Source organism: Oikopleura dioica, chromosome 1, assembly GCF_907165135.1.
Source record: "Oikopleura dioica chromosome 1, OKI2018_I68_1.0, whole genome shotgun sequence".
NCBI classification, from domain to species: domain Eukaryota; kingdom Metazoa; phylum Chordata; class Appendicularia; order Copelata; family Oikopleuridae; genus Oikopleura; species Oikopleura dioica.
In genome coordinates this window covers 13,092,926-13,117,063 of record NC_137291.1, presented here as the reverse complement: position 1 = coordinate 13,117,063, position 24,138 = coordinate 13,092,926, and the positions used below count along the sequence as shown (strand labels likewise).

The 24,138-nt window shown below is 42.1% G+C and overlaps 6 protein-coding genes across 7 annotated transcripts; 5 read left to right on the top strand and 1 right to left on the bottom strand.

Annotated features, from left to right (window-relative positions):
• Positions 1–39: 39 nt before the first annotated feature.
• Positions 40–1,376, top strand: LOC145695772 (uncharacterized). Of its 2 annotated transcripts, none has more exons than XM_081772790.1 (4): positions 40–426; positions 472–617; positions 663–744; positions 782–1,376. In XM_081772790.1, exons 1-4 carry the CDS (start codon positions 95–97, stop codon positions 1,071–1,073), a joined length of 852 nt encoding a protein of 283 aa, XP_081628916.1. In that variant the 5' UTR covers positions 40–94; the 3' UTR covers positions 1,074–1,376. The 2 variants fall into 2 exon arrangements, with proteins under 2 accessions (XP_081628916.1, XP_081628917.1); XM_081772791.1 differs by having other exon boundaries at positions 41–426; positions 797–1,376.
• Positions 1,377–1,493: 117 nt separating this feature from the next.
• On the bottom strand, positions 1,494–3,375 carry LOC145695764 (uncharacterized). Its single transcript, XM_081772782.1, has 7 exons — positions 3,200–3,375; positions 2,935–3,149; positions 2,586–2,888; positions 2,302–2,541; positions 1,977–2,261; positions 1,716–1,929; positions 1,494–1,672 (listed from the first exon to the last, which is right to left on the bottom strand). Exons 1-7 carry the CDS (start codon positions 3,330–3,332, stop codon positions 1,509–1,511), a joined length of 1,554 nt encoding a protein of 517 aa, XP_081628908.1. The 5' UTR covers positions 3,333–3,375; the 3' UTR covers positions 1,494–1,508.
• A 2,945-nt stretch (positions 3,376–6,320) lies between these two features.
• LOC145705956 (sperm axonemal maintenance protein CFAP97D1-like) lies at positions 6,321–7,154 on the top strand. The gene is made up of 4 exons (XM_081783497.1): positions 6,321–6,513; positions 6,576–6,764; positions 6,813–6,925; positions 6,968–7,154. The coding sequence occupies exons 1-4, from the start codon at positions 6,355–6,357 to the stop codon at positions 7,137–7,139; spliced, it is 633 nt and encodes a 210-aa protein (XP_081639623.1). The 5' UTR covers positions 6,321–6,354; the 3' UTR covers positions 7,140–7,154.
• A 2,165-nt stretch (positions 7,155–9,319) lies between these two features.
• Positions 9,320–12,732, top strand: LOC145702579 (uncharacterized). The gene is made up of 4 exons (XM_081779814.1): positions 9,320–9,650; positions 9,693–9,922; positions 9,971–12,173; positions 12,213–12,732. Exons 1-4 carry the CDS (start codon positions 9,357–9,359, stop codon positions 12,681–12,683), a joined length of 3,198 nt encoding a protein of 1,065 aa, XP_081635940.1. The 5' UTR covers positions 9,320–9,356; the 3' UTR covers positions 12,684–12,732.
• A 1,445-nt stretch (positions 12,733–14,177) lies between these two features.
• LOC145712244 (dynactin subunit 1-like) lies at positions 14,178–21,486 on the top strand. The gene is made up of 15 exons (XM_081789932.1): positions 14,178–14,427; positions 15,938–16,401; positions 16,625–16,919; positions 17,315–17,875; positions 17,912–17,937; positions 18,093–18,803; positions 18,907–18,916; positions 19,055–19,364; positions 19,462–19,639; positions 19,683–19,766; positions 19,892–20,083; positions 20,125–20,215; positions 20,261–20,399; positions 20,652–20,919; positions 21,121–21,486. Exons 1-15 carry the CDS (start codon positions 14,187–14,189, stop codon positions 21,247–21,249), a joined length of 3,699 nt encoding a protein of 1,232 aa, XP_081646058.1. The 5' UTR covers positions 14,178–14,186; the 3' UTR covers positions 21,250–21,486.
• Positions 21,487–21,995: 509 nt separating this feature from the next.
• LOC145695766 (serine/threonine-protein kinase PLK2-like) lies at positions 21,996–23,932 on the top strand. The gene is made up of 5 exons (XM_081772784.1): positions 21,996–22,476; positions 22,551–22,843; positions 22,916–22,965; positions 23,190–23,443; positions 23,489–23,932. Exons 1-5 carry the CDS (start codon positions 22,392–22,394, stop codon positions 23,845–23,847), a joined length of 1,041 nt encoding a protein of 346 aa, XP_081628910.1. The 5' UTR covers positions 21,996–22,391; the 3' UTR covers positions 23,848–23,932.
• Positions 23,933–24,138: the final 206 nt, after the last annotated feature.

Here is a 24,138-nt window from a genome sequence, read left to right as displayed (position 1 = left end):
TTCAAAGTCTATCTTAATATATATCAAAGTTTTTTTTATAAAAGTTGATCCAAAGAAAGTTTTTTTAGAAAGAAAGTCAGCTTAACAGTGGGAGATGTTCGGGGACGCGTTTAACCGATTCATGAACGACATCAACAACACTTATCAAAGCTCAGTGAGGATCAACGGAGTGCCACATTTGCACAGCCAGACTTCGACTTCACGTTCACGCAATTATCCTCAAAATCATCCACGTCAAGACCCATCCAGTTCTCGTCATCATCAAACCCATGGTCATCACTCTTCATCGTCACGAAGAAGAACTTCCTCTTCAAGCTCAAGTGGCAATTCTCGTCAGATGAACTTCGGCCAGATCGAGTCATCACTAGACCAGATCTTCAGTGGCATGGAGCAGAACATAAACGCTAGAATCGAATCTATGTTTGAGTAAGTTCCGCATAATCGGTTATATCGAACAAAATGCCCTCTCAGTTTCAACAACTTTCCTTATGGAAACAGTCACAACTCTAGAACCCGCACTACATCGTCGTCTTCTTCATCGTCCCGAAACCAAAATCGGCAAGAGCAAAGGGCTGCAGACCGACGCGATGGACAAACTCGGTCAGCGAGATCTTTATGTAAAACAGCCTTTTTTCTTGATTTGATGATGATGTGATATTTAGACAATCGATTGAATGAGATATCCCGTACGATTGATAGAGCCAATCGAGAAGAGAGAGAAAGAAGAAGAGAGAGGAGAATGCGGTGAGTTCGAAAATCTGGTTCTCTTCCTTGATTTCAGCGGTTCCTTTTTCAGACAAGAAACGCAAGATCGACGAAATCGAGGGCATCGCGAAGAAGGTCGATCATCGCGAAATCGCGGCCTAACAGATGACCAAATCAAAACCCTAAAACGGCACGAGTACACAAAGCAGGACGACGAGTGCACGATTTGCATGGACGACTTTGTCATGTCTTACGTAGTACGAACTCTTCCCTGCAAGCATTACTTTCACGCTGACTGTATTGACCCTTGGCTGCGGCAAAATGCCTCATGCCCGACTTGCCGTGCAAATGTAGTTATTCCAACTTAGCTTTTCACGAAATACTCAATCGCTCTTTCTCACGAATAGATTCAGAAAAAAATTTTCTATTCTAGCGCCGTTCTGGTGTCATTTACTAACACAAAACAGTTACTAACTCACATTCTATATATTTCACACTATTCTGATTCCTGTTCCGAATTCACGGAACCTCGCTTTAATTCATAAGAAATTTCGCTCAATCAAAAAATGGTGATAGTTCTTTTTACAAAAAAAATTCAAGGAAAAAGACAAAATATTTATAAAAAAAATTTCTTCTTGTTCCACATTGCTGTTTCACTCGTTCAAATAAAACTCACAAAAAAAACTCTTTCTTTTTGCTCACCCAAAGATTAGCAGAAAGAATCGTCTTTGTCTTCTTGACAAGATGGTTGTTTTATTAATAGAATAAGGAGGAAACAGGTGCTAGAATCGATTCAGTTTACTTTACTTTTTCTTTACGACTTTGCTCTTTCCATTGTTGAGAGGTTTTTTGATCTCATCGCGAGTGATGTACTGCTCGTTGATGTTGTCGTCAATAATGAAGTTGTCAGAGAAGTTGACTCCGTCGTCTTCGATAATTTTGATTCGCTGTGCTCCCGAATCACCGACTTAAAGTTTAATTAGTTTGGAAGATGAGAGTCCTGTGATTACCTTTCTTGAAAAGAGCGTCCATGCGGAGCTCTGCTTCGATTTCAGCTTCCTCTTCGCGCTCTATTTGTTTGAGCGCCTCTGCTGCCTTTTTGATGATGTCGAGCCTTTCAGTCATGGTGAGCTTGGTTGCGTCCTCGACTTCGGCGAGGCCAGCGCCTGTGATCTTTGCGAGCATGCCGTCCAGAGCGTCGTTGATGCTCACTACGTACTCGACCTTGAAATGATTAAATCATTTAGTAAAATAAAAGGTTGGTCCTTTACCTGTCTAGTATCACTAGATCGTCGTGTCTGAAGTCGCTGCGAGTCATTATTAATTTCTTCTTCCGCAGCTTCAATCTCAGCCTGAAGAATTCGCGCCGTCTCCTTCTGATTAAACTGGGCGAATTCCAAGTCAGCCTGGGCAGCCTTAAAGAGTCGCTTCTCTTCGTTGAGCTTCTCAGTGACTTCAGTGGACTGAGTTTCAAGCGACTCTCGATTCTTCACCTGGCGATTGAAAGCCTTGGGGATCTCGTCAGCGAGCGCAGTATTTGTTACAGTAGTGATGATCTGAAAAAGATAAGTAAGGAAAGAACATTCGTTCGATTACCTTGATGACAGGGCTGAGCTTGTCCAACTGATGAGATGGCTTGTCTGCGAAAGTCTTGGTCGTTCTTTCTTTTCCAGTCTGACCCAAATCAACAGGAGTTCGCACTGCGGCAAACTCGGGCATCTCGGCGGCCTGTTTCGCTTGTTGGCGAGTCTCAGAGATCAACTTGTCGCGCTGCTGCTTGGCCAGGAAGACATTTTGCTCGAGCTCAAGTCGTTTTGCCCGGGCGATTTCTTGTCCCTAGAATAGATTTTTAGTTGATTTTCTTTCGCGCATTTCAGTACCTGTTTAGCAGCTTGGTAGATCTCCCGAAGATCGAGAGCTTCAAACTTGCTGAGCGTGACTGCTCGCTCGATGTAGTCCAAATCCTTGGACAAGGTCAAAGAGTCCTTATTCAGTTTATCCAGGGCTTCTCTGTAAGTGCCCTGGATGAATGAAGCGGTGTTGCGCTTCATGATCATCTTGTCAAGCTTCGTCATCAGGAGACGGAGACTTTTGTCGTCGGCGCGTTGGAAAGTGGAATGTTCGTGAAGTGATGTCACATGATGTTGGGTCTTAGCAGCCTCTAATCGGCGCTCTCGAGCCATCTGAAGACCATGTAAATGAGAAAAGGGGATAAAAAAGATAACTTACCCGCTGGTGTCTGAGGTAGTTGAGCCACTTGTGTCTGACGAAGACATCTTCGTTGAGCTTGATCGCGGCGGTGCGGACGTCAAGGCCTTTGCATGCGAGCTGAAGCTGCTTCTCGTCAGCCAGCGCATGAGTGATGACTTGTTCATCGTTGAAAATGCTCTTGGCGACCTCGCGTCGATCAGCTCGAACATGCTGTCTCATCGCAATGATTTCCTCTGAAAAAATCGTTTTCGGGAGGTTTTCGATCATTTTTCAAAAATTTTACCGTCAAGTTTCTTCATCTGCTCGGCCTGTTTCATCGCATGAGCATCGTTAGCTCGTCGACGGAGTTGGATGAAGGCGGCGAGATCGTCGATGATCTCCGGCGTGGTTCCCCAGACATTTGGCGGCTGCGACATGGCTTCTCGTTACTTGCAAACTGACGATCTGATGCAAAACAACCCTCCTAAGGAGGGATGTTCTAGAGATGATGGAATTTTTTTTTTTCATAATTTCGGATTTTTTACTATTTTTCAAGATTATTGTCCAAAGAATTCGTTGAAATCAAGGAAGAAAGCATCATTTTACCTGAGGTATCCTTACAACAAAGTCAAATATTAACTGTATTAAAACTTCTGTACAAAAAAGTGTTCAAGAATTTTCACTTCTTTTTTGAGCGTCTGAAGATAAGCGGAGCGTTTTGGGCTTGAAAATCGACGGGACTTGTCTCGCCAACTTTGAATGACTTTTTCTCCTACATATTCTTGAATAATTGAAGATTCTCGGATCGTTTTCTCTTAAAAATAATGAGACTGAGACTGTCAAATGAGAAATTACCAAAAATGGGTTGCCAAAAGCAAATCTCCTCCGTCAGCGTTTTCCATTGCGAACTTGTCTGAGCAATTTTTTGAAGCTCTTTTTGGTCCTCTTTGACGGTGAATTCGATAATTTTTGCTTGGAGCTCTATGGGAAGATCGTCGATTTGCATTTCTACTGGTACTTTTTTGTCATCTCAAAAAATCTGACATTTTATACATAGGAGCTTCGACAACGAGCATGACCACGGATCAGGTGATAAGCGAAACGCTAGTCTAGACGTGTTCATTTGTTGCGCTGACCTTTGAACAGATCCATTACAGTCTGAGTCGGGCTCTCTCTCTCTTTTCCATCCGTTACTCTGGGTTCAAGAACCTACGTGAACTTGAAAGGTCGACATTTCAAATCTGTCGCTTTGCCATTCTAAATCTGAAGAAGCCGCACTTGGGGGGATCAGTCAAACATGACGCCGAATACGAAATGCACGGTATTTTTTGAGTTTCAACTTTTTTTTCGGACATTTACATTGTAGGTTGAATGTGCTAATTGCAAAGCAGAGGGTAAGATCTACTTGATTACTGGGAAAGATAAGAGGCTGCTGATACCAAAGAAACTTCTTGACGAAGAGAGAAGATACAGTCTTCCAGAAAGAGAGAGAAGATATAGTCTTCGAAATACCGAAAAGAAACTGAAACTCAAGAAGCATGGAAACGCAACTGACAAACAAAAACTAGTCTACGTTGTCCTTGGAAGTATCTTCTGGATATCAATCATGCTTCTCACGAATTATATCAGCCTACAGAAAAACAGGTTCAGACCAGGTTTCGGTTCTGCTTGCGTTTTGAAATTCAAGACTTGCATCACGAAATTCGAGTTTTCTTCCTGCGCAAGAGCCCTTTACAATTGTGGGGATGTCGAAAGTGACAGCTACAGAAGGTTTATTTTCCCAGCTGCTATAAATACAGTCAAGTTTGGCAGAAAAATTGAGCAAAATTACACAATGGCTGAAAATATTGCCAATAAAAACATGTGCAAGTTCTATGTGACACGTGACAAGAAGATGTGTGAGGCTTTATGCAAGCAAAGGGATGAAACTTTTGATAAGGAATGCGATTCTATCTGTATGGAGTCGACAAAAATGCTCACGACTCAGGTACGTTCAGATCGCAAGTCGTTCATCGTTCAATTTCAGGATTGCCCGCTCGAAAAAATTGCCAAAATGGCTGCCCGTGCAAAAATTTCATCTGCTCGAAGACTCAATATCCTTTAAAAACTAATGTTGTAGTCGAGAATTATGCTTACGACTCTATTTACCATGTTCTTACAAACAGGTCAAACTTGTTTCTCCAGCTTGAAGTCCGCGATAAAAGATTGGTTGGAAATGTTCTTGCGAATTTCGAGTTCGATTTCACAGCTGTGTATTCGACGATTTTCATGGAAGGCAAAAGCTATGTCTTCATTTACCACGCATATGATAGATTTAACAACAATTATTTCATAACACAGACTGGGATAAGCAAACCAATTGAAACGGAAAGGATTGGCCTTTCATTTCTTTATTTGGTTGATGAGAAGAGTCTTTCTTTGAAGCATAGTTTCGGCAAAACTCCTGATTTTCCACCCTATGGATTGAATTTCATTTTTGGCGTTGGTACGATCGATTCAACGGAAAAAAGCAGAATAATATTTTGCGGAACTCGACTTGATGAAGTAAGTTTTAATTAATGTTTTTTTTGTAAATCGCTTCAAAAAAGGATCGTTGTTTCTTTATCGAAAGTGGCTTGATAAGAAACTTTCGTTATTCGAAGCCTCCTCCTCCATCGATCAAGTCGGACATTTGGGTGGAAGAAAATGACAGAGCATTGAAATTACCCGTCGATAATCATTTCGTACGCTTTACGCCACAAAAAACTTCTTCGTATATTTTTGTAGACAATATTCTACTTTCGCGATAAAAACATTCGAGTCGACTCACTAGAGCCTGGAAAAAACCCTTCCGTTTCACCTTGGCGATCTGAAAAGTATGCGGCTCCTCGTCCTCCTGGCGGTTTCAAGCTCTATAAAATGTACCTTGACGCAATACCTGATAAGACTGTAAGTAGAGAAAATAGGAATTAATATCGCTACGGTATTGATATTCAAGGGCTTGATATTCATTACAGTTGGCATCAACTATTTCTACGAGCAACAGTTTGTCACAATCAATCGTCTCTACCAGGTAAATATTGTTCAGGAAAACTGCTTTCTCAATTGAACACCAAGGGACACTGGATCGAGCTTGACAGACTGGTACCATATCCGATTTTCGGACACAATCTTTTGTATTTTCGACAGAGCTACATGATCTCTGGCAATCTTGTTCTCAGCGAAGTGCACACACTAGGAGGGCACTATCTCCAAAATGTGTTTCGAATCGTCGATCTGACAACTATGGAGTTGACGAGTACATTCATCGAAGTTGAAAACAATGAGACTCTCCCATTTATGACCACAATTCCTAATTACATCTGAAAATAAACAATCGAAAATTGACAAATTGGTCTTCTTTGTTTTCAAAAAAAAAAAGATTTTCTAGAACTGTTTTGGAAAAGCCGATGAAATTTCAAAAAGTCGTCAGTTTTGAAAATGCACCGCGCCTATCAACCGACTACGGCTGCCAACAATCGACTTCTGAAGAAGCGATGGGATCAGCGTCAGTACGATCTTCACCGGAACAAGGTCGCCGACATCAAACCTCAAATTGATAATAAGGCGCCAAGAACATACATGCACATGCATCTCAAGGTACATTTGGGCTTCTTCTTTTCCCATTCGCGGAAATTTTAAACTATCTAACTTGTCTTTAGCTGAAAAAATTGCAAGTCGAAGAAGAGCGCCTGGCGGTTGTGGAGCGCGACAACCGAATCCTGCTCGAGAAAATGAGCTACATTATGCGAACAAAGGGAAAAGTAGACAACTGGAATCAGTACCACCAGAAATCGCTCAACAAATCCAGTCGACAGCGGGAGCTCCTCAGAGTTACTCACGAAAATCAGGTACATTTCCGGCAACAACTTATCCGTTCTAGAGAAAAATGCTTTTAGGCTATTCTGAAGCGAATCAGCAGTAAGGAGCCGCATTACAATCACGACATTTGGGAGGAAGAGTGGAACCAGAATCTCATTTACATGCAGAACATTTCCAATTATCCAATCAGGTATGAAAATAGGGCCTTGTCAAAGTATAAACCAATTTTCAGATGGCTGAAAAACAAAAAGACGAAAGAAATCAAACAAAAATCAAAATCGACCGCCGCTGAAGCTACTAAACCAGCTGAACGAGTGACCTCTCCAGTAATCAGTGTCGAACGAGTACCTTCCAAGAAGAGCTCCACCAAGAACGTCGATAACAACAACAACGAGGAAGAATAATTTCTGCGAATTTTCCAATTTCGATTTGTTCGCATAATAAATTTTTATTATAATCTTATAAAAGAAGAAAGAATTGATTGCTGACTTCTAGGGTGGCCAATATTCTCCCCAGGCAAAGGGGGGGGGGGTGGATGGGGATCCTCTAAGCCAATCAGAGGCCAGTTTTTTGCATTTCTTGCACTAGCCAATCACAAGCGAGAAAATCTCCCCAGGACCCCTACCCCAGCTTTTGCCCACCCTAGGCTAACTTGAGCATCCATTCTTTGATTTTGATTTGATCTTGTAGATTCTAGCAGGGGTTTGGTTAAAATGTCAGTTGAAAGTATTGACATTTAAAATGGACCACTTTCAAGGACACGCATTAGCAGAAGCTGTCCAAAAAGCGTGGTGCTTCTTTTTCTCCGAAAAGTGACTTTTTGAAGTCGTTGTTTTTGAAGCTCTTGGGGTGCGTTTTCTTTTCAATTTTTGACGCCAATCTAATCAGGCCAAAAACCGTGCCAGAAACGACTTGAAAGAATTCAAACGTCAAAAAAATGTACTCACGTCATTGTTATTTTTACGATTTTGCGCGTTGCGGATAGACTTTTGCGCACGAATTAATCTTTCGATTCTCAATGACGGTTTTATTACGCTTTTATTTCTATGAATTAAATTATGACTTGAAAACCGGCGTCTAGTTTTTAGTAATCAAGGCATTTTTGTACAAAAATTGAACTTGTGAAATCAAAAAATACGAATTTTCGGGATAAATAGAAAAATATCGGCGGTATCTGGAAATTTCTATGTTTTTGGGCGGCTCCGGAGTCCGGATTTAAAACTTAATCATAACTTGCTCATCGTGGAATCACTCGGTTTTTCTGTTGTTATTGTAAATTTAGAACTCAGTGGTGGTTCCTAAGACAGGGCGCTCACTGCTTATTGTCAATAAGTTGCTGGAAACAGAAAACAATATTGAATAAAATTGATCAAATGAGTACCATAACAAAAAGTCATTTGTATTTATCTGTTTTATCGAAGTACGGTAGTTATTGAAATAAGTCAAGGAAAAAGCTAATTAATTGGGCTTATCGAGAGAAGTATGATTGAGTAGGAATATGATCAATGTTACCATCGATAAGAAAAAAATTTAACGTAAAGCAACACGTGTTTGAATTTAATCCGCACGAACGTTGTTCAAGAAGAGCCCGTTATCTTTAAAAACGTTGCGGATTTTTGGCAAGGGTTATCTTCAGGATAAGTACTTAAACACCTAATTAGATTCAGCCTATCTAAGGTCGTCCCATAACGTGTACTTTTGTGCTCACCCGGGAACAGTGTTGCAAATTGATTGAGCTGAGGTTGCTCAGCTCCGCTCAGCAATTTTCAGAAGAGAATCTGCACTGCTCAGCTCAATGATTTCTCAAATGGCCTGCTCGGCTCAGTTCAATTAAATAATTTTCTGAAAGGACAAATTCAGCTCAGCTCAGCTCACACTATTTGCTATTTTCACTACAGTAAAAACCTGCTCAGCACAACTCACTCAGCTCAGCTCAGCTCAAAATTGCGTGTGCTTAGTTGAGCTCAGCTCAATAAGCGAAAGTTTTACTCAGCTCAGCTCAGTTCAGCTAAGTAAAATTTCAATCATAATCAGCTCAGCTCAGCTCAGCTGAACAAAAAAAGACCAACTTTGTAACTCTGCCGGGGAGCATGGCCCTCTTTGATACAGGGTTGAAAATTTCGGGAAAAAATCGCGGAGCGAGCGGAGCGATGAGCGATTTCAAAAAAATTTCTCCGGAGCGAGCGGAGCGATGAGCGATTTTGAAGCGATGTTGAGCGATTTGAACCCAAAAAAGTCCGCGAAATTTTCAACCCTGCTTTGATAAGGTTTGGGGTTAGGGCTAGCTCGAATGATGACCACCTTCAACCATTTTAAAAATGTATCCACATGTAGACATAGAAATTCAACGTGTTCCTCCCTTGTAAAACATAAAACGAACACTTTCCAAATCTTGTCAAATATTTCCGCTTCTGAGTTATCTTTTATGAACAAGAATATTTTAACCGTCAATAAAACCACCAAGTCCCTCGAACAGTTATTTTTTACGCAAATAGTAGGACCAAGAAAGCGCGCCACCGCCGCCGCGCGCTCCGTATAAAATTCCCTGCGCTTTCATATTTTTCATCAATTTTATAAAAAAAAAATTTTTTCTAACACTCTTTTTTACACATCCCAACACAATGAAGCTCTCAAGTTTGGTGATGCTCAGCGCCTCAGAAGCAGCTTGGAAACACAAGTTCGAAAAGCTCAAAAAGTTGGAAGAAACTGAGCTTTCTGCGTCAGAATCGCTCTTCAGAAGTGCTCGAGCGGGTAATCCCTGCTCGGATGATTTGAGAGAACAAACAGGCAACCATCCAATTGAGAACGGCTACTGGAACTGTCCGCTTCTCGACCAAGATGAGCCTACAATCAGGTGCTACCCGAAATGCTATGATCCAAACGCAGAAGGAAATTGGAAAAAGGCCTCTATCCAGGTAAGAAAAAAGCGGAAATTCATTTTTTTCACATCTTTCTAGGGTCAATGTAGAAACCCAACTAGAATAAAAAAGAAAAACGTTACTGATAACATGAAATGCGCCGTCCCAGTCGACAAGTGCGATGAAAAGCTTGCAACGCTTTCAATCACCAAGGGTCACCTAGCTTTCAATTCACAAGACAGCAAAAAGAAGAAGTACAATTTGTGGTGCGAAGGATCTGGAACCAGCGCAGGGCTTGTTCTCTGCAACAGGAAAAATGGAAGCTTCAGGTAAACCACTTTCCAATTATCGCGTTCACGCTAATAACCATGCATTAGCTCCAAGCAGCTGGGCAAGAACTGGCAGGAGACATGCAACCAGTTCCAGTGCAACGAATGGGATGCCATGACCAATTACCCGATCGGAGACGGAAAATGGAACTGTCAGAAAAGAGGCACCATAATCAAAGGATGCAAAGCTGTTTGTAACGACAAAAGCAAAAGAGTTCGATTCCAGATTGCGTGCGACAAGAATGGCTGGAGATACAAGAAGAATGCACATCTAGCGCATGAAACTTGCTCTCCAGAACCCCCTACAGAGCCACCAACTGAACCACCAACTGAACCACCAACCGAGCCACCGACAGAGCCACCAACCGAGCCACCAACTGAACCACCAACTGAACCACCGACTGAGCCGCCGACGGACCCACCAACTGAGCCACCGACGGAGCCACCAACTGAGCCACCGACCGAACCACCAACTGAGCCACCAACTGAGCCGCCAACTGAGCCTCCGACTGAACCCCCAACTGATCACTGTTCCGGACCCGAAGGTGTTGAAGCATCCAGTCCTTCCAGCGTCAACATCCAATCCGACTCCTGGCTCGATTACGAGTCTGCTCTCAAGAAGAGCATCCTCTTTTACGAAGCTCAAATGTCCGGAGAGAAACCGTCCTGGTCACGAATCCCTTGGCGCGGGGACTCAGCCCTCCACGATGGTTGCGAAGTCGGAGTTGATCTAACTGGCGGTTTCTACGACGCTGGAGATCACGTCAAATTCAATTTTCCAGCCGCTTTCGCTCTCAACACTTTAGCTTGGGGCATGGTTCAATACGAGGATAATTATAAAGCTGCTGGGGAGTTCAATAACTCGAAGAGGATTATTGACTGGGGTGTCGATTTCTTCAAGCGTTGTCATACCGGACCTAACGAGCTTTGGGCTCAAGTTGGCGATGGCAATGCAGATCATTCCGTTTGGATTCGCCCGGAGCAGATGTCAATGGACCGACCAGCCGTAAAAATCGATGCGAGTAAGCCTGGTTCCGATCTCGCTGGACAAACTGCAGCCTTTTTCGCCTCCGCTTCACTGCTCTACAAAGACTCCAATCCAGCCGAAGCGACCGATCTACTCAGAAGAGCTCGAGAGCTGCTCGATTTTGCCGACAACCATCGGGCTAAATACTCCGACAGTCTCGACCTTGGCAATTTCTACACATCCTGGTCTGGCTATAAAGACGAACTGGTTCTCGCTGGTGCTTGGATCGCAAAGGCATCGAGAGAAGTTGAGCCAATCAAGTTTACAAGTGACGTCGCTAGAGCAAAAAGTTTGGCGAGCGCTAATGATCTCGGCTGGGGAGGAGAGTATTCTTGGGACAACAAGACTCCAGCAGCGAATCTTCTCATGTATGAAATTCTCAATGCCGCTGGCGACTCTCAGAAAAGTGCTTACCAGTCGAAGATCGCTGGATTTGTCAACAATCTCAAAGCAAAATCGAAGTCCCCAGGAGGAATGGTCTTCATTCAAGAGTGGGGAAGCGCTCGACATGCAGCTAATGCCGCCTTTATTGCAAAATTAGCGACGGACGCTGGAGTTGCTGATGGAGAGAGCTTTGCAAAGGGACAACTTGACTATCTTCTCGGCGATGGGCCAAGCGGACATCCACTTATTAACGGCCAGCAGGCTTCTTATATGGTCGGCCATGGAGACAAGTTCGCCAATCAGCCTCACCATCGAGCCAGTTCTTGCCGACCTGCTAGCGAGGGAGCCTGCGACTGGTCGGATAAAAATGTTAGCGGTGCTAACAGATTCCGTCTGAATGGCGCCTTGATCGGTGGTCCACGAACTGCAACGGACAACTTCGTAAACGACCGAAGCGACTACGTCACAAACGAGGTCGCGCTGGATTACAACTGCGGATTTCAAGGACTTATCGCCGCTTACATCGGAAGTCCATCCACGACAGCACCACCAACCGCTCCTCCAGCGACGACAACAACAACAAAAGGAGGAAACGGCGGAACTGGTGGAACTTGCGATGTGCTGGCCAATACTGGAGATTTCACTCAATACGATAAGACGACGTCTTTCACTGGAAATTGCGAATTCGCATTTGACTCAAGTTCAAATCTTGGAATCACAAACTTTGTTGCTTTGCCCAAATCTCATGAATACAACGACGGTCTCGCTTGTGGACGGTGCGTCAAGCTCAAATGCTCGTGTGAGCAATCGACTTTCCCTGGAGTATGCTCAACTGGACAGGTAAATCCGAAAGAAAAATCACTGTAATCAACAAATTAGGATACAATCGCTATGGTCGCCGATTCGTGCCCAGAGTGCCACTCTGGTGATGTCGACTCTAACCTCGCCGTCTGGAACTCTGTCACTGGCAACGAGTCGCCTAGCCGATTCGACGGCTCCTGGGAATTCGTCGAATGTCCTCCCGCCTTCCGGCCGAATTCGAAGACCCAGCTTCGATGGAAAACCGGAAGCAGCCAGTGGTGGCTCGGGCTTCAACCAACTAACTCCCGTTTCGGAATTACTTCGATAACCGCGACTAGCGCTAACGGCAGTTCTTTCGACCTTCCTCTTGGAAAGGGCAGTGTTGGCTTTTCCTTTTGGTTCTTAGCTGCCGATCCATTTTTCGCAACGAACACATATCCGATGACGATTACTGCGACAAATACAGAAGGTGACTCGGCTTCAGGAACAATTTCCTCGGCCAGTGAGATTGTCGCAAATACCTATCTCAATCTCGATGCCCTTTTGTAATTTTTTGTCATGATTACTGCACTGTAAATAAAGTCAAAATTACCAACTACATAGGCTTTAGTATATAGTTTTTATCAATTTTTCAAGGTAATACCTTTTTTTATTTTTTTGTTTTTAAGGAAATATTTTTTAAATATATTTTATAATATGAATAATTCATAATTTATGAGAGAGAAGGACAGTCAATAGAAGAGTAACAGCAGAGTTGTTAAGGGGATATTCTGATTGTAAGATATTGAGAACAGGAGCATTTCTAACGGATTATTTTAGGGAACAAATTTTGGCATACTAAATGGTGATTTTTTTTTAATTTGAAGGGGACATTTAGTCAGATCCATGGTATTTTCTGAACATTCGTTGGCGAATTGCTCGTTTGAGCTGAGTTTTTGAGCGAAAATTTGCATATCGCTCGCCGAGCTCAGCATCATACGCCTTGAGTTGGTCAACATAGGATGGAACGTCTTGAGGGTAGTGATAGTTGGCTACTTTGTTGACGAAGCCGTTTTCAAGTTGAATGGATGGAGTGGCGAAAACGCCCGATCCAAAAAGACAGATGATGCTTTGAGTGATTTGCATTGTTGAGAATTTTTTGGATTGTGTTGTTGGTTGTAATTTGCAGGTGTTTGATGAGACAGTGGGCTTAGACCATTATTTATACTAGGCTGTCATTCTGTATCCACCTAGAGGGAGCTGCTTGACGCTGTGGCACTATCGAGCTATAATTACGACGATGTCCGATTTTTTAATATATTCTCGCTTCCCCACTTAAAGCTGATCACGAATAAGCATAACTACCGGTACATTATGCGAATACATGGATAAAGCAATTAAAATCCATTTTCTGAAAAGAATCATTACGATAGCATTATTCGACTCTTCTCAACAATCTTTATTATAAAGATTTTGTTAGGCTATAAAAGTTTGAAAGATAATTTGATGATACAATTTTAGAAACATATTTTGATTGATTGACTAAATGACTGAAAGAACTTGTTTTTTAATCATCAAAATTTGATGGATTTAATCCATTTGTGTTTGTTCATAGGCACTATGAAAAGATAACTTGAAGAATAAAACGGTCGGCTTCTTCTTTCTCTCCTAAAAATCGACGAGTACCGGACGGCAATCCGACAAGGGCAGACAAAGGGCGGGAAGCGCTATTCTGGCTTTCCCTCCTTTTTAGATTTTCCGCGGCGCTTGATTGGTCGAGCGCGCCAGTTTCGTTTCTTCACACCGAGAGCTTTTTCCAGAGAAGCGATGCCTTTTGAAAGAAGCGTTCAATGATTCAGTGATAATCATAATAACTGTAGTTAAAAAGATAAGATTCACAGGAAGATCATTTTAACTTGATTTGATATTTTCATTTTCAAGTTGAAGTTTTCTATTTTTTGGAGGTTTCTTTTTTTCTCAATATCGATTTATATTTTAGAAACGCGTCTTTCACGTCTCCCTAGAGGATTCTAGAGCCAAGAAATCACCAGGACTAAACGATGGTCATTTAGAATGGGAGTTGAAGTCGGCCAGAGAGTTTCGATCCCGTCGAAAGACGTCGGGAACGGAACCGTCGCCTTCGTGGGAGAGACTGAATTCGCCAAAGGAGTCTGGATTGGAATCATTCTTGATGAACAAAAAGGCAAAAACAACGGTTCTATCCAAGGAACGACTTATTTCACTTGCGAACCAAACTATGGCATGTTCGTTCGAGAACAGCTGGTTGCCCCGCCCAGCGATGGGGCAAGCGCAGGTACGATTCTAGCGTTTTTCGCTTCCATGAAATCTGTAACCGAATTTATCTGAAATAGAAAAAGCGATAAATTCACCTAAAAGAGTGAAAAAATCCGTTAGACGACGAAAATCAGGTGAAACGCACCGTGGGGCGCGATTTTTGTTGTACACGCTCAGGGGGTTAAAAAATTAACCCCTTTTTGTACACGCAAAAGTAACTAACCAGCCTTTCCATTCTATTCATAAGCTTACTCTAATCAGCCTCCATTAAAAACCATAAGCCAATAGGACCCTAGAAACGTCCGCGCCGATTTCGGTCCGGAAACGGCCCGTGGTCCGTATTAAACCATGTTACAGGTCCTCAGTCCTGTCGGGTGGGTCGAACGGAAACCTATAAAAATGCTCCGCGAATGTTCAGTTGCTCTCGTTTTTTCTTTGTTGAGGGCTGCTTTGTGAATCTCGGATACACACCCTTAATTATTTTAGCCTTTGAAACCATAAATATTCCCGATCTTTCATCAGTCGGATTTTTCGTTATCGCCCCTCTTTACTGTCAAATACTGGCTGATCCGGGCACAAAATGCCCCTTCGGATTCATTTGACTGAAAGAAAATACTCCATAGATGTCTTCAGCGGGTCAGTTCCTTACTGAATTTTGCTTGTGATCTTAGGATACACCCTAAATAACTGAAAATCCGAAGATACTTCAAGAATAAAAGAAATCGCTCATTTGAGCGTATGAGTTCAATTACCGCAGCTAGTAGCAACAGACTGTTGCCAACAGTAATTTTTCATATACGAAATTGGAATTTGTTATGTTATATTTATATAAACTTGAGTAAGCACATGCTGTACAGAATTCAGATTAAAACAGAATTGATTTCCCGTCACTACGATATTTACTCAATTTTGGAATTCACTTTCCGTCTTGAAACATCTTTACGATGTATCTCTTGTGTTGACGTTGTAGAATTTTCGATTTTTGTTTTATTGCGAGCTTTCGGAGGGAATGCCCTCCTTCATCAGGCGTGAGTTGCGAAACTCGCGAGTTTCGCAAGAAAACTTCCACCACCTATAAAAAAGCGCGTCTATACGAAATTGGAATTTGTTATGTTTTCTTTATATAAACTTGAGTAAGCGCATGCTGTTCGTATCAGAATAAATAAGAATTAATTTCCCGTCAGTACGATATACAGTACGGTATATTCAATTTTGTGATGAAATTCACTTTCCGTCTTAAAACATCTTTACGATGATGATATTCCGAGCTGCGTACTCGGAAAAATGACTGTACGAGTCCGAGCTGCGTTGATATAGCATGTCTGTAGGATCTTGAAGAGAGGTGGACCTGGGATTAAATTCCGAATCAGAATTGTTTTGCTAATGACGAGCAAATTTCTCCTATTCACCCGATTATCCTCCGAATAAATCATAAATATACCCGCTTGTCTTAACCACATGAGAATTGTCATTTACGGTATATGATATACCGTACCAACGTGTATTCTTTCATAACAGCATCTCTTTAGTGAAAACCGCGCCGACTCCTTCAGCCGGAGCAATGAAGCCCCCTTCTCGTCCTGCCAGTCGTCTCTCAATGATGGCAGAAAAGCGAAAATCACTAGCACCGAAAGCATCAACGCCAAAGATTTCACGCGATCCATCATTGGAAAAGAAAGCTGCAGCTAAAGCTGCTTCCCCTCCAAAAGAATCTCCGCCAAAACCAGCTCCAGAGAAGCAACCATCTCCAGCAAAAGAACCAGCGCCAGTGGAAGCTCCAAAGCTGCAAGCCTCGCCGCCTAAATCATCATCAATTCAAAGCCTCCAGGAAATCACGGAGCAACAAAACAAAATCGCCGAACTTGAGAAAGAGAACGCCGAGCTCCAGGCTTCGGTGAAAGATTGGAAAGACAAGACCGATCTGCTCGTTGCGAAAAGACGGCAAGATAGGGAAGCGTTGAAGGATGCGGAGAGGAACAGGATTCAACTGCAGGTATAAATTTTATATCTGTTCTGAGAGTGTTCTTCTGGTGAAACAAAAAGATTTGTTTTTACATATGTTTTGGTAAACAATTCCAAGTTTGAATTTCAAACTATACTTTTACTTTATGTAAACATATGTTTGAACAAGAAAATTTCTTGAAGATATATTGTAATTAAAGTTTATTTAATTTCGATCATAAAATTTTGCTAAACAACTTCAACTATCATTTCAGTCTTTTGAAGAATTCAAAGTCCGTATCATGGAGCAAAACAAAGAAAAGCTCCGTGAACTCGACTCAATGCGCAAATCAAAGGAAGAACTCCAAGCCGAATTCGACCAGTTCCGCGAAGACATGGCCGAAAGCAGTGAAACGATAGAAATGCTCACGCTGGACAAGGAAATGGCGGAAGAAGCCGCGGAAATTGCGAGAAGCGAGGTGGAGGATATGAAGATTCGACTGGAAGAGGCCGAGACGGATTTGGAGCTGCTGAGGGCGGAAGCGGAATCAGCGAATGAAACCGTTTCAGGTGAATAGTAGAAATGCAATTGTTTCTCCAAAGAATACGTTCGTCTAAAACGACCAATAAATTCATTTATCAGCGACAGGGCTAAAAATTACTCTCATTAAGGTTCAGTATTTGCAAAAATAATTACTGCTCTAGTTATCTTCAGATCTTTTCATCTACAGATGGACAATATTGTTGGTTGTTTATTTGAGGATATATTATCCGCAGTTGCATAAACCTTTTAGAATAGAACAATAATTGTTTTTTATTGTGATGTGGAGGTGCGATTGTGCTCTCTGATGAATAATTATTTTTGCTATTATTTGCGTAGTGCCTATTTTTTGAAAGATCGTATACTTCTACCATAGATGTTTCTTAAATTAAGGGTTCTCAATGATTACAGCCTAAATTTTAAGGGGACGGAGAAAGCGTCACTCCCCTTCAACTGAGAATCAAGGACGATGAAATCCAGCGACTAAAAGATGCCATCGTCAAAATCCGCGATTTGAATGCGGAAGAAAAGCAAGCGGCTGCCCGAGCTCTGAAACAGTCCAAATCTGATCAAGAAGAACTTGCGCTGGCAAAGAAACTGCAGCAGAAATTTGAAGATGCGAATAAAGCACTCCAGGAAGAGTTGATAGAGCTAAAAGAGCAGGTCGATTTGGCGCTTGGGTCGGAAGAGATGGTTGAAAACTTGACGATAAGAGTTTTGGACTTGGAAGAAAAGCTACAAGAGGAAAAAGAACGGGCGGACGACCTTGAAGAGCTGCACGAACTAGACGCGGAAATGGGCGAAGTGGCGAGAGAAAAGGAACTCGAGTTGCGGGAAGAAAACGACATAATCAACAGTCGACTTCGGGACGCAACGCGGCTTTTGGAAGCTGAAAGAGCGCATTCTATCGACCTGCAGGAGACGATCAAGAAGTTTAGACACGCGGTTACCGTGCAGAAAGATGAAATTGAGCAATACAAGGAAGGTTTTAGAGATTATTAAAAAAACTGACAAAAATTAGCGTGTTCTCTGGAGCGTAGTTCCCTGGTCTGCAAAAATTATAATGACTAGAAGTTATATTATATTATAAATTTATCTAAATTAGACCTATATTCTTAAATACATCTGCGTCATAGATTCAAATAAAAAATAATGAAACGGTATCATTGACACCCCTCATCTTTCTAAAACTTGTTCTGAAGGAACAATCATCACGAGGCGAGGGAGACGGGCAAGCCGAGGTTTCATACACAACCGAAGCAACCGCTGCTGTTTTGACTGAGCGCGTCCTCGAGCGTCGCCACCACTCAACACAAGTCGAGCTTGATCTTCGCAAGCTGGAAAGTGATTTGCTCGCTGCTCACGTGAACATGCTCCAAATGTTCCTCCCCCATGGGTTCAAGACGCGAGGAGGCGACGCAGATGGGGTCAAGATTGAGCTGCTTATTCGAAGGCTTAGTGCAAAAGCGCGCATTATCCAAACAGAGGTGATGGACAAGTTCGATTTGGAAGGAGCAACTGGCGATCCAGCGCAGACGGAGACGGATATTTGGGCAGCGGAGCTCGTTGATATCCTCGAGACGCTGAGAGGATACACTGAAACTTTCACGGGGATCCTTCATGACTGTTCAATCGACACTTGGAAACGCGTGGCGACCCTTTATCACGAGCTCGTCCCACACGAAGCCGTCCTGGACTATTTTATCGATCTAGTCAGACGCGACGCCCTTGACGAGACAATTTCGCTGCTCAATCTTCAGAAGAGTCTTGGCTTCATCGCCCACGTCCACGGAGTTCACTTTGCTCGTGAGCAAGATGACGCCGCTGGCTTCATCCTCCGACTTTCCCGAAGAGGTCTTACTCTTTCGAACCGTCTTGGAGTGACTACGGCACGACTACAGAACTTAGGAACGGTGAAATAGGATTATGCGATAGTGCTACAATTATTCACAATTTATGAATCTCTATGCTAGAGCATTTTTGAGGGAGTTTTTTTTATATAAACTGAGGTAATAGAATCATGAAAGCGTAAAATCAAATCATTATTTTTAATCGTAGTAATAATCTTTAATTGTCCCAACAGAAATCGCTGCAGTGATAGATATTCATGTTGCTTGACACCGATTACTTGTCACATGACAACACATCCTTTACCTTCTGTAAGTTCTCCCTGGCCAGGAGCTCTCCGACCCAGCAAAATTGCTAACAGACATAATCGCGCGACTCCCATCCCTTCGCCAAACCTTCCGAAGAATTCAGCGACTTTCTCCAGACGAGAAACATGGTGTCATGGATCAAGATCAGCGCTCGTCTGCTCGTGACGCGATCCACCAGATTTCAATCATTTCTGAGTTCCTTCAGTATTGGGCGAATACGACGCACTCGCAAGCGATTAACTTGGAGCAAAAGCATCTTCCGGAGAAGCAGCTTCACGATGCTAGTATTCAAGCGTGTAATAAGGTTTATGGACCAGGAAAGGATGCCTAAGATTGTCTACTTTTACCCGCAATTGGTCAATCAGAGCGCCTCGCGCGCCTTTTGAATACAAAAATTAAGCATCTTCGAAAAAGGCAACGAGGGGTTAGCATCAGTGAAGGGATCAATCCAAAGCTCTTTCCAATGCATCGCCAAAATCAACTCCCGACTTCAAGAGGGCGATTTCCACGTGAACAAAGCTGCTGAGTCTCTTGAGCCGGCTGTAAAACGACGAGCTGCAGAGATATCTACACAATCGCCAGAAGAACTCCAAGTACATTCAACTATTGTTGTTATCTTTCATCTAAAATTTATAGTTGCACATGGAAGATAAAGATACAGTCATCAAAGAACTGAAACAAGCTCTGAGGATCAAAAGCGATGAAACAGAGCAATTACAGGTGAGTCACTCTTTTTCTGTAGAACATATTCTATCTGGGGTTGGCACTTGCCACAGAAATATAAATCTCTATTGCGACGTTTCGTCGATAGACTATCGTTGTTGTTTATCAAACATCTGTTGTAGCTCAAAGCCGACATGCTCGAGTCGCGATCGTCAAGGGCTAATATGAAATCTGAGGAAGCATCAAGAAAGTTGGAAAATGAGCTCAAGGAGACCAAGGAGCTTTTACTGAAGAAAGAAAAGGAGTTTGAGAAAACTTGTGAAACATACAGGGCCGAGTTGACTTCTGTCAAAGACGAGAAAAACAACCTCCAGGTAAGCCCAAGTCTGCGTATCATCTTCAACATTTATTCTAGTCGCAAAGAAAGAACTGGCTCTCGCAGAACAAGTCGAATATGATTGAGCGTCTTGGATTCTCCTCGCCGAAATCGCCGACGATTACTTCAGGTATTCTTTTTTTCTTTTAACTAGACCTCACGCTTTTCTTTGAAGCTTCCGTCAACGACTCCCCTCTTCTTGCTGAGCAGATTCTCTCGCTTTCAAGATCTGTGAGCTGTCTTCAAAAGAAACTTGCGCGATCGGAGGGCAGGTCCTTATCGAAACGAGTGTCTACATTGCAGCCACTTCCAAAGTAATCATGCAACAATTTTCTTGAGCAATGAAACATAAAAAATAGCTGATTATATGATAGAATTATATGATTATATCATATAATTTATATGGTAGAATATGTTGTTGGTACATGATAACTTATCATGTTGACTAGCACGATCTACATGTGCTAGCTACATGTGCATGATAGATGCAGTTTTAATGATGCTATCGGTTAAATTTTAGAAAACAATATAATTACAACTGTATTCTTCCTCAAATATTCATTTAGACTCAACATCAACTCACCCGATCTCGTGGATCTTTCCCACAAAATCGAGTCCGCCGCCGCTCCTCTCCTCCGCCCAGTATCTTTAGTCAAAGTTGGCCAACCCCAACCAGCCATGCTTCGTCTTGCCGGTGACCTTGCCCAGCGAGCCAAGAGCGCAAAAGTCCTTCCAAGTCTTGAATCCGAGCTGAGAAATGCCATTGCAAAGGCTGATGGAGCTACGGTCAAGACAAAGACAGGGCAGGAATTCCCGACAAAGATTTTCAATCAGGTATTGACGCTTGTTTGTTCTTTTTCGACCTAGGGTATTTAATAAAGTCCATTCTCAATGAGAACCCGAAGAAGATGAACTCGTGCAAATCCTATCAGGATCTTAATTATCCTAATTTTTTTCATTTCTATTGTCCTGGATATTCCAGGCTGGAATCGTTGATGATTGATACGAATCTTCTGAAACTAAAGTGACTTTCAGGCGTGGGACGGCAAGGGCTCTTTATCTGCAGAAATCCTCAGTTCAAAGCCCGACGCGCCTATGAAGAATATCTTCCTCGACGATGATCAATTCAGGTCGTTTTCGCAACTTCTTCAGCCAGCATTTTAACTATCGACTACCCATCTCTGTTAAATCCTAAATTCATTCATCCCCTTTCAAGTCTTATCAATCTGTTGTTCCCATTCGTTCAAGAAACAACATACTGCATGTCACAGTCAATTTCATTCTTTTATACTGTACTTACAGTTACTGTAGAAGAAAGATTCAAAACAAGTTATAATCTGTTCATTCTTGTTTGCTATTTTTCCTATCTTCAAAACACCTAAATAAAGTGTCAAATCATGGGATATTTTATTATATAAATTTTTGACAACGAAACCAGATTTATGAGCCATTTAATTATTTTAGGAAACATCAAGAAGAACGACAGACGGCTGATAGATTACTGGATAGAATTTAAATATAGAATAACCGTTTCTCGCTCTAGTGAGTGTAAACTCTTTGAAATGATTGACTGAATTGAGAATTTAAATTATATTCCCTTTCTGGATAATATTTGATGATATTAATCGTCTGTCTGTCTAAGTTTGATAATTTGACGTTAAATTGAGAATAAGAATGAATAATTTACGGGAGCGAAAACATGTGATCATTCATTTCTCTTCTGTAAGTTACGATTGTATCCCCTCAAAAATATCATGATAGAAGAATTTATTGACATATACCGTCTGTCGTTGTCTGTCGGAAGTAGCTTATTATGGGAGTAGACAATATGTGACGGCCAAGATGTTTTTTCTCCTTTGTTTGCGCTAGAAAACGCTCGTAGTAGTGCTAATCCCACACGGCAATAAAATTCTCGTATTATAGAGACAGAACGCTGGTCTGATCAACATTCCTGCTTCCAAAAGTGGCGATTTGCGTTAATGGCAACTATCGAGACTCGCAAAAACAACGGGTCACGTGGTGCTTTTCAGACATCACTTGGTCTAACTCAGGATCGAAATATGGCTCGGCTACGGAAGCAAATAACTCACGGCGCAAATGGGTACTCTTCCCGAATCGAAGAAAAGTTACTTGATACAACGAGAAATCAATTATTACGAAGAAGAAATCCAGAAATCACGGAAATTGACGAATACGCAAATTTCGATAATTTGAAGTTTCGAATAATCGAGAATTGGGTACACTCAAGTCTGGAAGTCTCCAACTCAAACTAGAGAGAAAAAACGACCTAGAGAAGAGTAGAGAAAATGGGCTGTATAAGCGAAATGATGGATAAAGTCAACTTGAGGGATGACTTCTTCAACCCTCATACTGATTCTTACTACAAAATCGGTAAGCTACACCCCCCTCTCTCTCCAAAATCACTCTTTATCGACCGCTACAGCCTTAAGTTAACCCTCATCTAGGAAAAAAGCTTGGGAAGGGCGGCTTTTCCGAAGTCTACTCGGCCCTTCAGTACTCCAAATCAACCCCGGAGCATGGAAAGAAAGAAAACTCCAGAAAAGTCGCTTTGAAAATCGTCCCAAGAAAGAGGGTGGAAAAACAAGAACAAGTCGTACGAATCGACGAAGAAATCATCATCCAGCGACGATTGAAACATCCAAATATTGTCAAGATCTTAGCGAGCTTTAGGGATGAAGAGAAGATCTGTTTGGTTCTGGAGTACTGCAATGAAATGACACTGGGAGATCTCATAAAGGAAATCGAGTTTTGAAGTTATGGATAAATACAGAATTTTAACAGATTCGACTTTTTGGAAACTCATAATCAGAATCAACCGACGAAAACTCTGAACGAAAGGCGATCTGCAGAGATATTTAGAAATTGGTTTTCATGAGAAAGGATTTTTTTCTACTGAATTTTCAGACTGTATCTTACAGAAAAACCTCCACGAGAGGCAGTCTGTAGATAAATTGGGAAATTCAATTTTTATTAAATTAGAAGTATGACTGTTATTACGATAAGTTCCATAAACAACAAAACAGTTTTTGAAATAATAATCTCATAATTGTCCACAAGACCGCATCATAGAAAACCATCTAAAGCCAGGTTATATCCGCGCTTTCATATCTCCACTCTCACGGCATTCTCCATCGCGACATCAAACTCGGCAATATTCTCCTAAAAGACGGATGCGCCAAAGTAGCCGACTTCGGACTAGCTATCGACACAAACAAGACAAAGCAAATTTGCATCTGTGGCACGCCGAATTTCCTCGCTCCAGAAGTTTTTCAACAACGACAGCACTTTCCCACCTCGGATATTTGGGCCGCGGGTTGTGTGCTTTTCTGCATGCTCGGTAAGGATTCTTAGTCAATTTCAATCAATTTTTACTTCAATTAAGTCGGCCGACCACCGTTCAAATACACCTCCCTCACTTCAACGCGGAAGAAGATCCAGAACTTGAGCTTCGATCTTCCCTCACTTTTGTCCACGGAAGCAAAAGATCTCATCAAATCCATCATCACTTACGATTACTGCCGTGCCTCCGCTCTTGGCATCTCCCGCAGCGCTTTTATCACCAAATACGCTCCCAACGTTCTAGAGCATCTATCGACGTCGAAACCAAATCAAGCCAGCAAAGAGAACTTTGCTCCTAATGCGCCGCTCCCAAAGACCCCGATCACCCAGAAAGTTTCTTCTTTAAAACTGCCAGTTCAGATTTCTCAAGTGCCTGAGCAAAATCATATGCAACGCGTTTGACGATTAATAATTTATTAATATTGATAATATTTTGTGTTTTTCAAAGTTCTGCTACTGAAATATTCAATAAAGCCTATCTGTACAATTTGTCTCTCTATCAGCGAATATGATATTCATGGTTGGATCAACTTTATCGTTGGATATGGTTTTAAGCTCGAAGACTGCAAAGTCCTCCGAGTACTTATCATGAATAAGTGACTAGAAAGGACTTCAAATGTAGTTATATTGAACCCGTTTGACCATGATCAAATAACAAGTAGTACAGGATAAAAGAAATTGATAAACATATCG

What these genes read in the sequence shown, in the direction of transcription:
- LOC145695766 (XM_081772784.1), top strand. Translation starts at nt 22,392, where the DNA reads ATGGGCTGTATAAGCGAAATGATGGATAAAGTCAACTTGAGGGATGAC. An exon ending in CACTGGGAGATCTCATAAAG is followed by an intron (nt 22,844 to 22,915) that starts GAAATCGAGTTT and finishes ACTCATAATCAG; the next exon opens with AATCAACCGACGAAAACTCT. An exon ending in TGTGCTTTTCTGCATGCTCG is followed by an intron (nt 23,444 to 23,488) that starts GTAAGGATTCTT and finishes ACTTCAATTAAG; the next exon opens with TCGGCCGACCACCGTTCAAA.
- LOC145712244 (XM_081789932.1), top strand. Translation starts at nt 14,187, where the DNA reads ATGGGAGTTGAAGTCGGCCAGAGAGTTTCGATCCCGTCGAAAGACGTC. An exon ending in AATTGAGCAATACAAGGAAG is followed by an intron (nt 17,876 to 17,911) that starts GTTTTAGAGATT and finishes GACAAAAATTAG; the next exon opens with CGTGTTCTCTGGAGCGTAGT. An exon ending in ACATTGCAGCCACTTCCAAA is followed by an intron (nt 20,400 to 20,651) that starts GTAATCATGCAA and finishes ATATTCATTTAG; the next exon opens with ACTCAACATCAACTCACCCG.
- LOC145695772 (XM_081772790.1), top strand. Translation starts at nt 95, where the DNA reads ATGTTCGGGGACGCGTTTAACCGATTCATGAACGACATCAACAACACT. An exon ending in TCGGTCAGCGAGATCTTTAT is followed by an intron (nt 618 to 662) that starts GTAAAACAGCCT and finishes TGTGATATTTAG; the next exon opens with ACAATCGATTGAATGAGATA. An exon ending in AGAAGAGAGAGGAGAATGCG is followed by an intron (nt 745 to 781) that starts GTGAGTTCGAAA and finishes CCTTGATTTCAG; the next exon opens with CGGTTCCTTTTTCAGACAAG.
- LOC145702579 (XM_081779814.1), top strand. Translation starts at nt 9,357, where the DNA reads ATGAAGCTCTCAAGTTTGGTGATGCTCAGCGCCTCAGAAGCAGCTTGG. An exon ending in AGGAAAAATGGAAGCTTCAG is followed by an intron (nt 9,923 to 9,970) that starts GTAAACCACTTT and finishes ACCATGCATTAG; the next exon opens with CTCCAAGCAGCTGGGCAAGA. An exon ending in GAGTATGCTCAACTGGACAG is followed by an intron (nt 12,174 to 12,212) that starts GTAAATCCGAAA and finishes TCAACAAATTAG; the next exon opens with GATACAATCGCTATGGTCGC.
- LOC145705956 (XM_081783497.1), top strand. Translation starts at nt 6,355, where the DNA reads ATGCACCGCGCCTATCAACCGACTACGGCTGCCAACAATCGACTTCTG. An exon ending in ACATGCACATGCATCTCAAG is followed by an intron (nt 6,514 to 6,575) that starts GTACATTTGGGC and finishes ACTTGTCTTTAG; the next exon opens with CTGAAAAAATTGCAAGTCGA. An exon ending in ATTTCCAATTATCCAATCAG is followed by an intron (nt 6,926 to 6,967) that starts GTATGAAAATAG and finishes ACCAATTTTCAG; the next exon opens with ATGGCTGAAAAACAAAAAGA.
- LOC145695764 (XM_081772782.1), bottom strand. Translation starts at nt 3,332, where the DNA reads ATGTCGCAGCCGCCAAATGTCTGGGGAACCACGCCGGAGATCATCGAC. An exon ending in GCAGATGAAGAAACTTGACG is followed by an intron (nt 3,150 to 3,199) that starts GTAAAATTTTTG and finishes CGATTTTTTCAG; the next exon opens with AGGAAATCATTGCGATGAGA. An exon ending in GGACGCTCTTTTCAAGAAAG is followed by an intron (nt 1,673 to 1,715) that starts GTAATCACAGGA and finishes TTAAACTTTAAG; the next exon opens with TCGGTGATTCGGGAGCACAG.